This window comes from Harpia harpyja, chromosome 2 (assembly GCF_026419915.1).
Source record: "Harpia harpyja isolate bHarHar1 chromosome 2, bHarHar1 primary haplotype, whole genome shotgun sequence".
Classification (NCBI taxonomy): domain Eukaryota; kingdom Metazoa; phylum Chordata; class Aves; order Accipitriformes; family Accipitridae; genus Harpia; species Harpia harpyja.
Window position 1 is genome coordinate 9706909 of NC_068941.1, and position 13422 is coordinate 9720330.

At 36.6% G+C, this 13422-nt stretch overlaps 1 protein-coding gene across 3 annotated transcripts in view; it reads left to right on the plus strand.

Moving 5' to 3' along the window:
* The window catches only part of INTU (inturned planar cell polarity protein), a 57630-nt gene that overhangs the window by 34477 nt on the left and 9731 nt on the right, over window positions 1–13422 (plus strand). For all 3 annotated transcript variants that reach the window (XM_052814940.1, XM_052814921.1, XM_052814930.1), the window contains exons 6-10: window positions 2353–2442; window positions 3013–3090; window positions 3899–4088; window positions 9906–9959; window positions 11332–11394. In XM_052814940.1, coding sequence (XP_052670900.1) covers window positions 2353–2442; window positions 3013–3090; window positions 3899–4088; window positions 9906–9959; window positions 11332–11394 — 475 coding nt within the window. The remainder of the gene's footprint in view (window positions 1–2352; window positions 2443–3012; window positions 3091–3898; window positions 4089–9905; window positions 9960–11331; window positions 11395–13422) is intronic.

The following is a 13422-nucleotide window of genomic DNA, read 5'->3' on the forward strand; positions in this document are numbered from 1 at the left end:
GTGGCACTATACTATGGCAGACTGGAAATTCTACAACAGCTTCAATCAAAATTTAAAAAATTTTTTAAAACATAAACTGTAATTCAGTTAAATTCATGAGTGCCTGCTCCTTTTAAATTAATTTTATTTCACATTCAACTTGCAACACCTGACAGATTTTTGTATCCACAGATCAGGACTCTAGTAAAAAGTCTAATAAAAATGACTCCTGAGTTTTTTGAGTGATGTAGGGGTGGCAGAGATATGTCAAGAGATTATTGAATATTTAAAGGTAGATGATTTTCTGATGGAATAACTAAAAGTGAGATAGCAGGTATCACTTTTCAGTTTCACACTTCTTCCCATTGATAATCAGTATAGGAGTTTACATCTCCTGGGGGTCTTGGGCAAGATTCTCTTCTGCACATCAGTGCCTTGTGTGTCAGACACAAGATGTGGATGGGTATAAAAAAGCCAAATGTATGTGGGATTTCAGGGCCAAGGATACAGAGCGCAAGCAGTAGTGCAGTAGTGAACAGCATTGGCAATAATAAGGAATTCCTCAAAAGGCAAAAAGCCTGTTTAATGTATTTAAGTTGGGTTTTCCACTGATAAATTTTTCCTTAAAAGGAGTTTCTTGAAGTGCTTTTGTATATTTTTGCTTACCAGAAAATGAATACTGGTAAGTTTACTTTTGCTTACATTTGTTTCTTTCTTTTTTTTTTTTTAATCAGACTTGTTGGTATCCTGCTATTTTGAGTAAGAAGTTTTAACACTGTGCTTTAACCATGCTTATAACTTTCTAGTTAATAAGTTACTAAAAGTTATGTTACTGATTTAGTAGTGATCAATAGGGATGTGGATTGACTCCTTTAGCAGCAGCTATCAAACACAGGCTTTTGATCTTTTGCATATACCAGTATTTTAATGCAATGCCACATTAATTAGCACTGAAGTATGTTAATACCTCTTAAATGCTTATGCATTATTAATGGAAATTCTCCCGTATAGAAGCATTTTTTGACATTTTCGAACACATCCAAAGGACAAATCAGTCCGCTGTTTGATGATCTATACCAATGGTATCATCAGAATAACAACACAGAAATCCATGATAATGTAGATTCACCTTTCCTGTTAAGGTTCTCAATTTCCCATTTTTGAGTTCTAAAAATACAAAAGCAATTCTGCTGGTCTCTGTGGACTGTCTCATCTCTTGAAAAAATATAATAGATAATCCCCAGCTCTGCTATGAAGCTTTTTCTGTCAGAAGACTAAATTACGATTATTGTGTCTGCATATGTATTGTGGATCTTTTGGGATGGGGATGTTTATTTCTTTGTAGGTAATTGCATTATAAATATATAACTTTTTTTGTTTGGAGAGCACTTTTGGTTACATGAAGGATAAAACCTGCAAAAATACTAAGGTACTTCTTAACTAACAAAATGACACTGTTTTATTCAGTACCGTCAATTTTACAGTATGAATGAATCAGTGAAGCAAGTTAATCATGGAGCCATAGCCTAAAAATTAACTTCTTTAATCTTTAAAGTTTAAACTAAAGTTACCTTTTTTTCCACTTTGCAGCAGTGTTATCTTGTTAGGTAAAATTTCTAACGTAATAGTAAGAAAGGTGGGGTTTTGCTATGAATTCAGTTTTTGAGATGCTTACAGACCTTGGTTTTAGCAGCTACCAGTACATTTAATCTGATAATCTGGTGCGTAATGTAGGGTTAACTGCAAATTAGAACATTGGGTCTAATTCTGTTTCATATTCGAATCCACTGTATGGCTCAGATAAGTTCTCTGTGTTTTTCTGGGATTGCTGAGCTATGTAGAGCAATTTCTATACAAGGAGATAGCATGAGAGTTCAAGCTTATATTTATCACTCAGGTAATATGTTCAAATACCTCCTGGGCTTGTTTTCAGAACATGTGTGGAGTCTTTTTAAATGATTTTGTGAGTGACTATGTTGAGAAACTTCATTAGGACCTCTGGTTACCTCACTGTGATCTGAAATGGCATTCATTTTCTAAGTTGATTGTGATAAAAGCTAGGCAGGAAGACCTTTAAAGAATATCTGAATCACTCAGAAGATGACTGTGGCGCTTCAGTAGCAGTTGTTCATCCTTTATATTTGTGTACTTGAAAACGTTGTTACTACTGGTGTGATCTGTTTGGAGGGGAAATCGGAGAGTCTTTGAGTTCTGTAATAATTAATATCATTACCTAGCCCAGTTGCATGCATGTGATTATACATGATCATAAGATTTTGCATATAAAATACATATAAATCATTCTGGCTTGTAATGGTGGTCTTTTATGACTTCATAGTGTTAACAGAAGTACTTCTGGTTTAATTTTTCTAGTTCCTCCCTTTTCTTATGCGGAAAACTGGTTCAAGTTGTTTACTGGAAAGAATCTGACAAGTTGCTTGTAATTGGCCTTCCTGAAGAAAAGTGAGTTTCAAATAAAACGCTTTGTTTTCCTTTTAATTTTATTTTCTTCCCTGTTATGTGTCCTCAAATTGTACTCTTCTATCAAAAAAGCAAGAAAGAGAGGGCTTACAATGTAGTCTTTAACTAGTTTCTGTGCTTCCACTTCTTTGATGGACTTTGTTCGCATCTTTTATATATCCATTGGTACAGTTTCTTTTTCATTTCCGCTAAAGGGAATAAGGTCTCTTTAGATCTCAGAAATATGTGTAGGCTAGAAAACAGTAATTTTTAGTGTTTGGTAAAGTCAAGTCCTGATTAGAGACTACTGAATAACAGCAGTAATATTACATATTGATCTGTTCTAGGAGGACTTCTTCCCTGCCCCCCCCCCCCCCCCCCCCCCCCAGCTTTACTACTGTCTGTGTCATCACGGGCAAGTCACTCAAAGTAAATCTCTCATACAGTCCGATGAAGAATTTTTTGTTTGCACTATGTCACTAGTTAAGAACAGAGCTCTTCAGAAGATGCCTATGCTTATTCATAGTGAAGATGTTATAAATATAGCTGTACGTTTGAATTTTTATTTTTTAGTGTGCCACTTCCTCAGCTGAGGAACATGATTGAAGATGTTGTCAGGACCTTGAAATTTATGTACAGTTCTTTAGATAGGTGAGTTCTTTCAAAAGTATTTTCTTTTCAGTCGCTAATTTTTCATTGATTGTCATTGAAAAAGACAGCTAGTAGCATTAATTTTAATGTTTACATGGAATTTCTTTGCATATTCTTTTACACTTGCACAAAACCCAGAATTCTGTTCTTCTTGTCTTTTTCAGTCTTAACACTAGTAAGACACTTTTTAAACAGTCTTTGTTACTTCAGAAAGTTTTGTCCTTGATTAGGTTAAATTATTCACATAATCTAAGTCACTGTGTATGTCAACAGCACTCTGCAAATGTTATGCTTTGTGTTAAAGCACTGTCTGTAAAACGTACTTATGAATCAGTGTTATATTTTTAATAAACACTCCAGACTTCTCAACTTTATTTGGCAGAGCGACTGTCTTCCTCTGCATTTGGAAATCACCCAGAAAATTTTCTCTCTGACTGTAACCTAAATAAAATTGCCAAGGTAGGCTATTCATATGCTTGCATTCAATTCAGGGTTAAAATGTGTGTGCCACAGAGAAAGAAAAAGAATAATCTTAATTTCCAAAAGGATGAAGCTGATCATTGTCTCATCTTAAGTTGCTCTAAGACATCTACTATAATACTATACTGCTTTATTTTTTACTTTGTTTGTAGGTACTGCCTGGATATTAGCCTAGTGGGTTTTTTCATGTTTAAAGTGAACGTTACAAAAAAAAAAAAAATCCAAATGTAGTATCATGCTGTAAAGAGACTTCTGTAGCACAGGGGGTTATATACACAAGCTACAAGTTTCTCAGTGTTATTCTAACTTGGAGTTCATGTTTGTTCAGTGCTTTTTGCCAGGTGGAAAATGTTTCTCGTCTGGATCATTTTTTCAGCCTGTTCTTCCAGCGTGCACTTCAGCCTGCAAGACTCAAGTCAAATGCCAGTCCCAGTGCTCAACACTATGATACCTGCAGTGCGTTATTCTTAGACAATCTCCCAGGCTTGCGCTGGCTGACATTGCCTCAGGAAATCAAGGTAATGTCATTTTCAGATCTCTCTAGAAAAACTTGTATATGAGAGGCCAGAAGATTGATGCAGGTATCTTCTGCTGTTATTGTGTAATTTACACAAGTGCTTTGCCCATCCCAGACCACCTGTTTTCCCACAGGATCCTTTATTGAAGTTTGGAACTGCACAATCATTCCCACAGGAAACAGATCACTATTATGAGTGTAGTTAGGTGACTTCAGAGTTATCTAAGAACAGAACATGATGACAAAGGAATTAAACTTTATTTAAAATACATATGTATACACACACACAAACACATCTCTAACAACTAGCAAATGCAGTAGGGAAAGCAGCCCCTGGTATGTAGCTTTATGTTTGATTTTGACCATTTCAGTATTTTTCCAGGTAGAAAATATTACTCCAGAAGCCCATGCATAACTTGTAATTTAGGAGAGTTATAAAGGGCTGTTGCAGAATCAAAATAAATATCCATATATCATTTGTTTGACACCATACAGGTACAGCTTTTCTGCACCATTTCACTGTCTGGTTACCTCCCAATTTGAAATCGAGTTGTGCTTTAAGCAGAAGTAAGAGAAAAGCTAGATCACAGTAAATGGCATTATAGCTTTCAGTCTTAAACCTCATTTTTGTAACTTGAAGAAGTTAAAATAGGGATCATTGGGATAATTATTAGTAAAGTAATATTTTTTAAATAGAAAAAATAGATTTTATATATGTGATGCATAATCCCTGCAAAGTCTTCTCTGAAGTGGTTTTTCGTATATACTATAGAACTGATCTTATTAGACCAAAATGCATAAAGGTGATATTTCGCCAATTTGAAACAATTGTAACAATTTTTGTACAAGAGAAAACAATCCCAAGGAGATTTCAGCAGCAGAGTTGTAAGACCAAAACTTATTTCATTTATTCAGAAATTTATGGTATTATCTGGAATTTCATATTCATTTGAATTACACAAAACGAAAATTGAATTCAGATTGAATTATGCAAAACGAAGTCTGCAACAGGGCTTGCAACTAGAAAAACTTTGTCTTACTGGGTGGCAGATTCTATAACGCAGTTCCAGCATAGTTTGGTTCTGCATAGATAAGCAAGTCCTAGCCGTGTTGTACAGTAGTTGGTGGACAAGCTTATTATAATAAGCTTTATCAATGTAGTAAGTTCTGCAAAGTGAACAGGATACAATCCTCAGAGAATGTAGGGGAAAACTTTTATGAAATTACATTTAGGACAAAAGCTGATAATTGTGTCTTATGTACAGAAAGTTCCTCTGAAATGTTTTTTTCTCGTATGATTTTTTTTTCTGTTTTGTATTCAGATCCTCTTTCAGTCTTTTTTTTTTTTTTTTTTTTTTTTTTTTAAGCCCCGTGGGTATTTTTTGGTAATTACGGTGTCAAATATATTCTTTAATAACACAACTGTGTATGCATTAGTTTAGAAACAAACCAGAAGACTTCACTTACTCCTTCAAAGGGCTTGTACCTTCCAGTTTTTTTCTGGTTTTATGTTACAGTTTGTTATAAAGTGATTTAGCATCACTGCCTAAGGGTTATGTGTTCCATGTAAAGCATTGCTAGAACATGTTTTGATTTGACAGTAGGTTAAGGTGTAGATAACTGAGTCTCACTAGGGCAGTTTGCTGCTTTATTTTCAATTATACTGGAAGTACAGAAGTCAATGTGTACTTTCAAGACATGGTGATCATGAAATGATTGCTTTTAATTTTCTCATCAGAAAGACCTTCTGGGATTTTTGTGTGGCACAGATGAAAGCTGTCCTTCCCACCCTCCCTGCCTGCTATTTTCTCTGTTTTCCTAAATGAAAAGCTCTATTTTTGGAAGACAGTACAGTCCACTTGCATAAATAAAGCATCCATAAGAAATTAGTTTGTAGAGCACTAAAGCAAAAATTTAAGCAGGGCTTGAAGGTACTAGAAGTACCCTGGCTCTCTCCTGGCTCTTTTTATTCCTTCCAATTTCTGTAATCTCATCAGTATTAATAGTTGTTATTCCTTTGTAGGTTTTATTAATGTTTCTTATTTTAATTCTATAGAGGTGTTTTTTCCTAATTAGGTTTTTAGCCTCATAGCAAAATAAGGTTAAAAATGAGGCAAAATGAGGCTTCTTCACTTCCTTGAATTTGTAGCAGCTTGGGGTAGCATCCATCTTGCCTTCTTTTAGAGCTGTGATATAAATGACTACAGCTGAGGTGCTAATCCTGAACTCTTCCTGTTATTTAATGGGGAAAATCTGGTACTTCAGTAATTCAACTGCTTGACTTCAGGTGTTTACTTCAGTATCAGACGAATCATGCCTTAGGACTTCTGTGGCTTCATCTGCATTAACTGTGAAGAGAACCTGAAGTGAATGGACTAGCTCAAATAGAGAATATCTACACTGTAGATATTTAATGAAATGCAGTCTCATTCAAGGAACTAAACATATGACTAAGTAGCTAAATTACTATTTAAATCTGCTGGCCTTTAATGAACATATTGTAAAATTGGACCTCTCTTTCTGTTTAGAGCAATCATTTGACATATAATATAAAAACTCAATATCTATGATTCCATTTGAGAAGGTAATTTTCCATACAGTGCATATATGTAAATTGCAATTGGTAATATTTTATATATTGTTCTTCATTCAAGAAGTGTTAGATATTAGGCATTGTAGTAAGGCACAGTGGACTCCTTAGATAATTGGTCGTTTCACTTCAGGGCCTAGAGTGGGTGAAAGAAAGATTCACTGCGTTTTCATTTTCCGTCCTCTTGAACATTAATGAATCTAGGATTCATTTTTGCCTTTGTGATTTTTAAATATTTTCAAGTCCACAATTAGGAAGGTATTTTCCATTATCATGTGAAGGATTGTTTGCATACCATACTTGAGTCAGTATGTGAATGGCAGTTTTTACAAAATTTCATAGGAAAAACAATAATTCATTAAGATGGAATAATGTTTAGAATATGTTAGTCTTGTCATGGTAGAGTTTGTTTTTTAATGAGTGTTTGCTGTGATTTAATGCAAATGAAACAGCTGGGAAGTTTTAAACTGAGAGTTTTCTTTCATGGATAGACCCAAAATATTTGTAAGGTTGTAGATAACATAGTTAAGGCTAGTTCTAATTATTAGACAATGATTCTGATCTGAGCTGACCATAAATGCCATTTTCCAAACTTATTTCATCAGCAAGAACAAAAGAAATGAACATGGTACTCGCTGAAAGTAAAGAGGCTGTACAGTGGAAAATTGAATGTGCTTCTCAGGATGGGTCTGCAAAAGGACCAAGTCTGGGTGTTCAAAATGACCTTACTTCTGCAGTTGCATATTCTTTAATTTATGAGGTCTGTCCTGGTTTCAGCTGGGATAGAGTTAACTGTCTTCCTAGTAGCTGGTACAGTGCTATGTTTTGAGTTCAGTATGCGAAGAATGTTGATAACACTGATGTTTTCAGTTGTTGCTCAGTAGTGTTTAGACTAATGTCAAGGATTTTTCAGCTTCTCATGCCCAGCCAGCGAGAAAGCTGGAGGGGCACAAGAAGTTGGCACAGGACGGAGCCAGGGCACCTGACCCAAACTGGCCAACGGGGTATTCCAGACCATGGGACATCATATCTAGTGTACAAACTGGGGGCGAGTGGGGGCGGGGAATCGCCGCTCGGGGACTGGCTGGGTGTCGGTCGGCGGGTGGTGAGCAATTGCACTGCGCATCATTTGTACATTCCAATCCTTTTATTATTACTGTTGTCATTTTATTAGTGTTTCATTATCATTATTAGTTTCTTCTTTTCTGTTCTATTAAACCGTTCTTATCTCAACCCACGAGTTTTACTTCTTTTCCTGATTTTCTCCCCCATCCCACTGGGTGTGGGGGGGGCTGAGTGAGTGGCTGCGTGATGCTTAGTTTCTGGCTGGGGTTAAACCACGACAGGTCTTTATTTGAAGACAATATTAACTAGGACTTTCCTGGTTTTCTGATTTTTATGTTTAATAAGACCTCATGCACAATCTTCGTAAAAGCGTGTTTGGAGGGGAAGGGATGAAGTGGTAAGTCTTTCAACTTTACTATTGACAAGGTTTGCAGAATTATTTCAGGTTTGCCACTATGCAGTAATAGAAGTTGCCATGGACATTGCAAGCTATGCATCGGTCAGTGCTGTTGGTTACCGAAGAGACTTTTGTTGGCTGGTGTGGCCTTCTCTCTCTTTTATCCATAATATGAATTGTCTTCCCCTCTATCTTTAGTAGCAGACTGATAATGATTTAGTTCTCTCCACCTTGCCCTGTAGTACATGTCTAGATACATTTTTGCTAAATGTGCTTGAGGCCGCGGTGTTTGCGACGATTTTAGTCAGACTTCTGCTTTTATCGTACGTATGTATGAACACCCTGTTGTGTATGTTTTAGATACAGAAGTACATATTTACGGAGTGTCTCCGAAAAGTTTCTTTCACGTCATGACTCCAGAGCTAAATCTACTATCCAGGTGAAAAATGTAGAGGTGCGCACATAGTCCTGTAACATGTCCATCCACTCGCTTGTAAAATCCATGCTCCATAACTGAAGGGAATCAAATGTTTATGCAACACGTAGTTGTAGAATATGGTCAGTCAGCAACCTAATATATGTTTAAAATGCAATTTAGTGCACCTCTAACTGTTGTCACACATTTTTTTCCTATCCAGGAAATGAAGACTTTCTTTTCTTGTACTATTTGGTGGTCAATTTTTTTTATCCTCCATGCATTTTTTCTTTTCTCTCAAGTTTCTGTAGAGAGACTCTATATTACGCTTTGTTCCGTAGTTCAGCTTGCAAGTTGTTTCTTTCTTGTAAAATTGTAGGTTTTAAAAGGATTTAGATAACAACATGGTTGATATTTATGATAGAGACATCATTGTCCAAAATTGTCCGAGATCATCCACATTTTCCAGAAAAATTTTGTTGTTGTAGAAGATGAAATTCCCAGTTAAGTTTTGGTGAAGATATTTATATTCTATAAGGAATATAAAACTAAACATGTCAGTTCTTTGTTGGGCAGAAAGCCATTTAAATTTTAACTGGGGAAAAGCTGAGAGACTGGTTAGTTGTCGACTGCCAACAGCCTCACTGACATTTCTCTGAAAAACTGGCTGTATTTCAGTTAGAGGCAGGCTGTTAATACAGCCCAAGAAGTTTGTAATGATGGGGTTTAGGTTCTTTTCATTAAGTAGCACGTTTATGTCGTGAACTTCAGTGGCTAGTATCATGTTCTTTAAAGGAAAGTATTTTTAGTAAAACTTATATTAACCAACAGCTCCTGTAGTTAGAGAAACAAGCAAGCTTAAAGCGGTTTCAGTAGAACAAAGATAATGTGTGAGAAAGTTTTGGCAATTTCCATAGAGACAAAAACTAAATCCATTGTGAAAAAGATTTTTCTAATAACTCAGCTGGATACAATAGCTTGCCAGATTTCAGAGTTGTCTCTAGCCTTCAAGGGCTAGTCTCTAGACCTCATGTTTTAAAGCATGCTGAAAGTAAGAGTGACATCTCCTTCATACCGAACAGTGGGTTCAGCAGGCACACAAGCAGAGAAATTTTACAGTTTCAAAGAGGGAAAAACACAGCAATTAAGAAGAATTTTTCTTTAATCTGATGAATTGGGGTGTTCTTGATATTTGATGTTACTACTGAAAAGTATGTGCAAATTTTTATCCATTCACTTTGTACTTGTGAATCCTAATCTTCTGAGACCAGCAAGATGGAGTGAACTATGCTATTATTGTAAGTTAATGTGTTGGAAATCTCTGTTAAAATGCACTGTTTAAATATTTCAGATGGAAATTGACACAGCACTGAGTGATCTGGAAGCAGCTGACTTTGCAGAGCTGGTAAACATTTTATTTTTGTTGTTTGCATTGCACAGTATCTCTTTGCCCTGGTGTCATATTCAGTAGTTTAAAAAAGCACTAATTCCAAACTCATCCACTTTTTTTAATCAAGTGGGAGTCAAAGCAAAGATATACTCGATTATTTTTGTTTTAAGATAGCTCAATTTTGCCCATTCTGTTTATCCTGAATTTCTCTCCATGGTTAACATTATAACCGTATTATAATCCTGAAAACCCATTATTTACTATAATTTAAGTCCCTGGGATGTCTACAAGGACACTCTTAATTTCAAAGAGCTGATTCTTGTTACATTTCTATTTTTATATAGATAACTCTCTCCTTCCCAAGCAATTGTGAATAAACCTCTAAACTTCTTTGAAGCACCGAGAACTTAATTTTCCAGTTTACAGAAAGCAATTACAAGTTATGCATACTTTTAATACCGTTAAAAGAGAAGACAGCAATTTACTTAAGCACCACTTGCTGTGCATGCTCTTTACTGTGCTGTATAGGACAGTGAGGTGTAAACATATTGAAATTTCAGTTTTACTTCCTAATGAAAGAGCTTTCTCAAACTCATGTTCCAGAAAAGTTATTTTAAAATTATATTCTTTATAGGTATATTATAATTGAGCATAAAGATAACTTGTTTGATCACATATTTAGCATAATAATTTGGGACATACATAATCTCAAAAGATACTTAATGATTCTAAAAACCTAAACTACAAAGTAGGCAGACATGCAGTCCATCTTGCAAAAGAATACAAAAAAAGAATCGCTGTACTAAACAACCTGGATGATTATTTACAGAAAGCAATGTTTATAAGTTGTAGTTTATCGCATCAAAATTGATTGCACCCACTTAATTTAAAATACACTATATCCACCTAAAGATAGTGTTACTAATCTGAGAGCACTGGGCATCTAGATTAAAAGATCAAGGAATGGGTGTATTTTGGGTAAAATGTCAAATACTGGGAAAAAATGCTTTGACTTGGAGGTTTTACTCTAGGAGGGCCTCTGGTGTCAATAGTTATGCTTCATCCACTTTGCTGTTAAGAACTCTGAGGATTAGCATATCCTAACAAAAAGTTTATGGACAAATAAGAACTAAATAGGAAATCTGTTATTTTGAGCTGAAAACTGTTAGAGAAAATCGGTGACATGAAAATCAATAATGGAGGCTAAAAACTTGGTATTTTACTTAACTGTTCAGTATTAACTGCCGTACTGATAATAAGAAGTGGTCAAAAATGAAAGTATTAAAGAAGATACTGGTTACAATTGACTGGAATTAGTTCATTTGCATTTTGGTAAATAAAATAAAAATTCTGAATTAAAAATTATACCATGCTTTTTTCCCCACAGTCTGAAGATTATTACGACATGAGAAGATTATATATGATTATGGGCTCTTGTCTCTTCTACAAGGTATTAGTAATTAAGGCCTAAAGATTAGGAAAATGCATCTGGAAATCTAACCCAGTCGTGGAGTAACTCTTTTCAGAAACTCACAAATATTAAAAAAAATGTATGATTGCTTTAAATGTGTATTTGTAGTAACAGACCTAAAACTCAAACACCATGACAGAAAAAATAGATGTCAGGAAGTGGTGTGTACTATATGATCAGTAAGGACAAAATACTTGTTTTAAATTGTCTTACGGGAATTTTGTGCTGTATGATCCAAGGATTGGAGAGAGACAGTAATAAGAAAGTAATAAGAGTCAATTCAAGTGAGACTGTATGATATTCTAATAGGACTTTCTTTGTTCATTGCCATTTTTTAATAAAGATAACAGGTGATCTATCTTTAATCTGTCTTTAAAGCAAAGACTTGAGAAATTGGATTGACGGCTTTTTTCACTTTGGCCTCATTTGTAAATTTATGTATCTTTATTAAATGTAGACAGTGTATTCAACAGTATAAAGAGAAAGATAACAGCCTTTGTTTTAAGGAAACTTACATTTTAAGGATTTTATCATGCAATTGTTCTTTTTTACTACCTGGACTTCGGTAAGGCCTTTGACACTGTCTCTCATGGCATACTCCTTGAGAAGCCGGCGTCTCATGGCTTAGACAAGTGTACTCTTTGCTGGGTAAAAAACTGGCTGGATGGACGAGCCCAGAGGGTTGGAGGGTTGGAGGGTGAATGGAGTTAAATCCAGTTGGTGGCGGGTCTCAAGTGGTGTTCCCCAGGGCTCAGTACTGCGGCCAGTTCTGTTTAATATCTTTATTAATGATCTGGATGAGGGGATCGAGTGCACCCTCAGCAAGTTTGCAGATGACACCAAGCTGGGAGGGAGGGTTGATCTGCTCGAGCGTAGGAAGGCTCTACGGAGGGATCTGGACAGGCTGGATCGATGGGCCGAGGCCAATTGTTGGAGGTTCAACAAGGCCAAGTGCCGGGTCCTGCACTTGGGTCACAACAACCCCACGCAACGTTACAGGCCTGGGGAAAGAGTGGCTGGAAAGCTGCCCGGCAGAGAAAGACCTGGGGGTGCTGGTCGACAGCCGGCTGGATATGAGCCAGCAGTGTGCCCAGGTGGCCAAGAAGGCCAACAGCATCCTGGCCTGTATCAGCAATAGTGTGGCCAGCAGGAACAGGGAGGTGATTGTTCCCCTGTACTCGGCACTGGTGAGGCCGCACCTGGAGTACTGTGTTCAGTTTTGGGCCCCTCACTACAGGACAGACATTGAGGTGCTGGAGCGTGTCCAGAGAAGGGCAACCAAGTTGGTGAGGGGCCTGGAGCACAAGTCTTACGAGGAGCAGCTGAGGGATCTGGGGCTGTTTAGTCTAGAGAAGAGGAGGCTGAGGGGAGACCTTATCGCTCTCTACAACTACCTGAAGGGGGGTTGTAGTGAGGTGGGGGCCGGTCTCTTCTGTCAGGTGGCTGGAGATAGGAGGAGAGGAAATGGCCTCAAGTTGCAGCAGGGGAGGTTTAGGTTGGATATTAGAAAAATTTTTTTACTGAAAGGGTTGTCAGGTATTGGAACAGGCTGCCCAGGGAGGTAGTTGAGTCACCATCCTTGGAGGTGTTCAAAAAGCGCGTAGACAAGGCACTTCAGGACATGGTTTAGTGGGCATGGTTGATGGTTGGACTCAATGATCTTGAAGGTCTGTTCCAACCTAAATGATTCTATGATTCTATAATTTATGCTGGTAGTGTTACGAGACTAAACTATTAGCACAAATGGAACTGCAGAGTATCTACCATGACAGCATTTTAACTGTTATGCCCTTAGTGCTAGAAACACTGTTGTACTATGTATCTTTTCTGGAAATTTTATTAATTCCAGTGAAAGCTCAGTATTTTTGGAGAGAGAATTAAATGAGAATTAAAGCGCCTTAACTCTGTAGCTCTTTTGCACGCTGTTAAAGCCATGCATTTCCCAGTTCGACTTTGATAACTTGCATATATCCTGATGTTTTTTTTATTTGTTTATATTTCAGTATT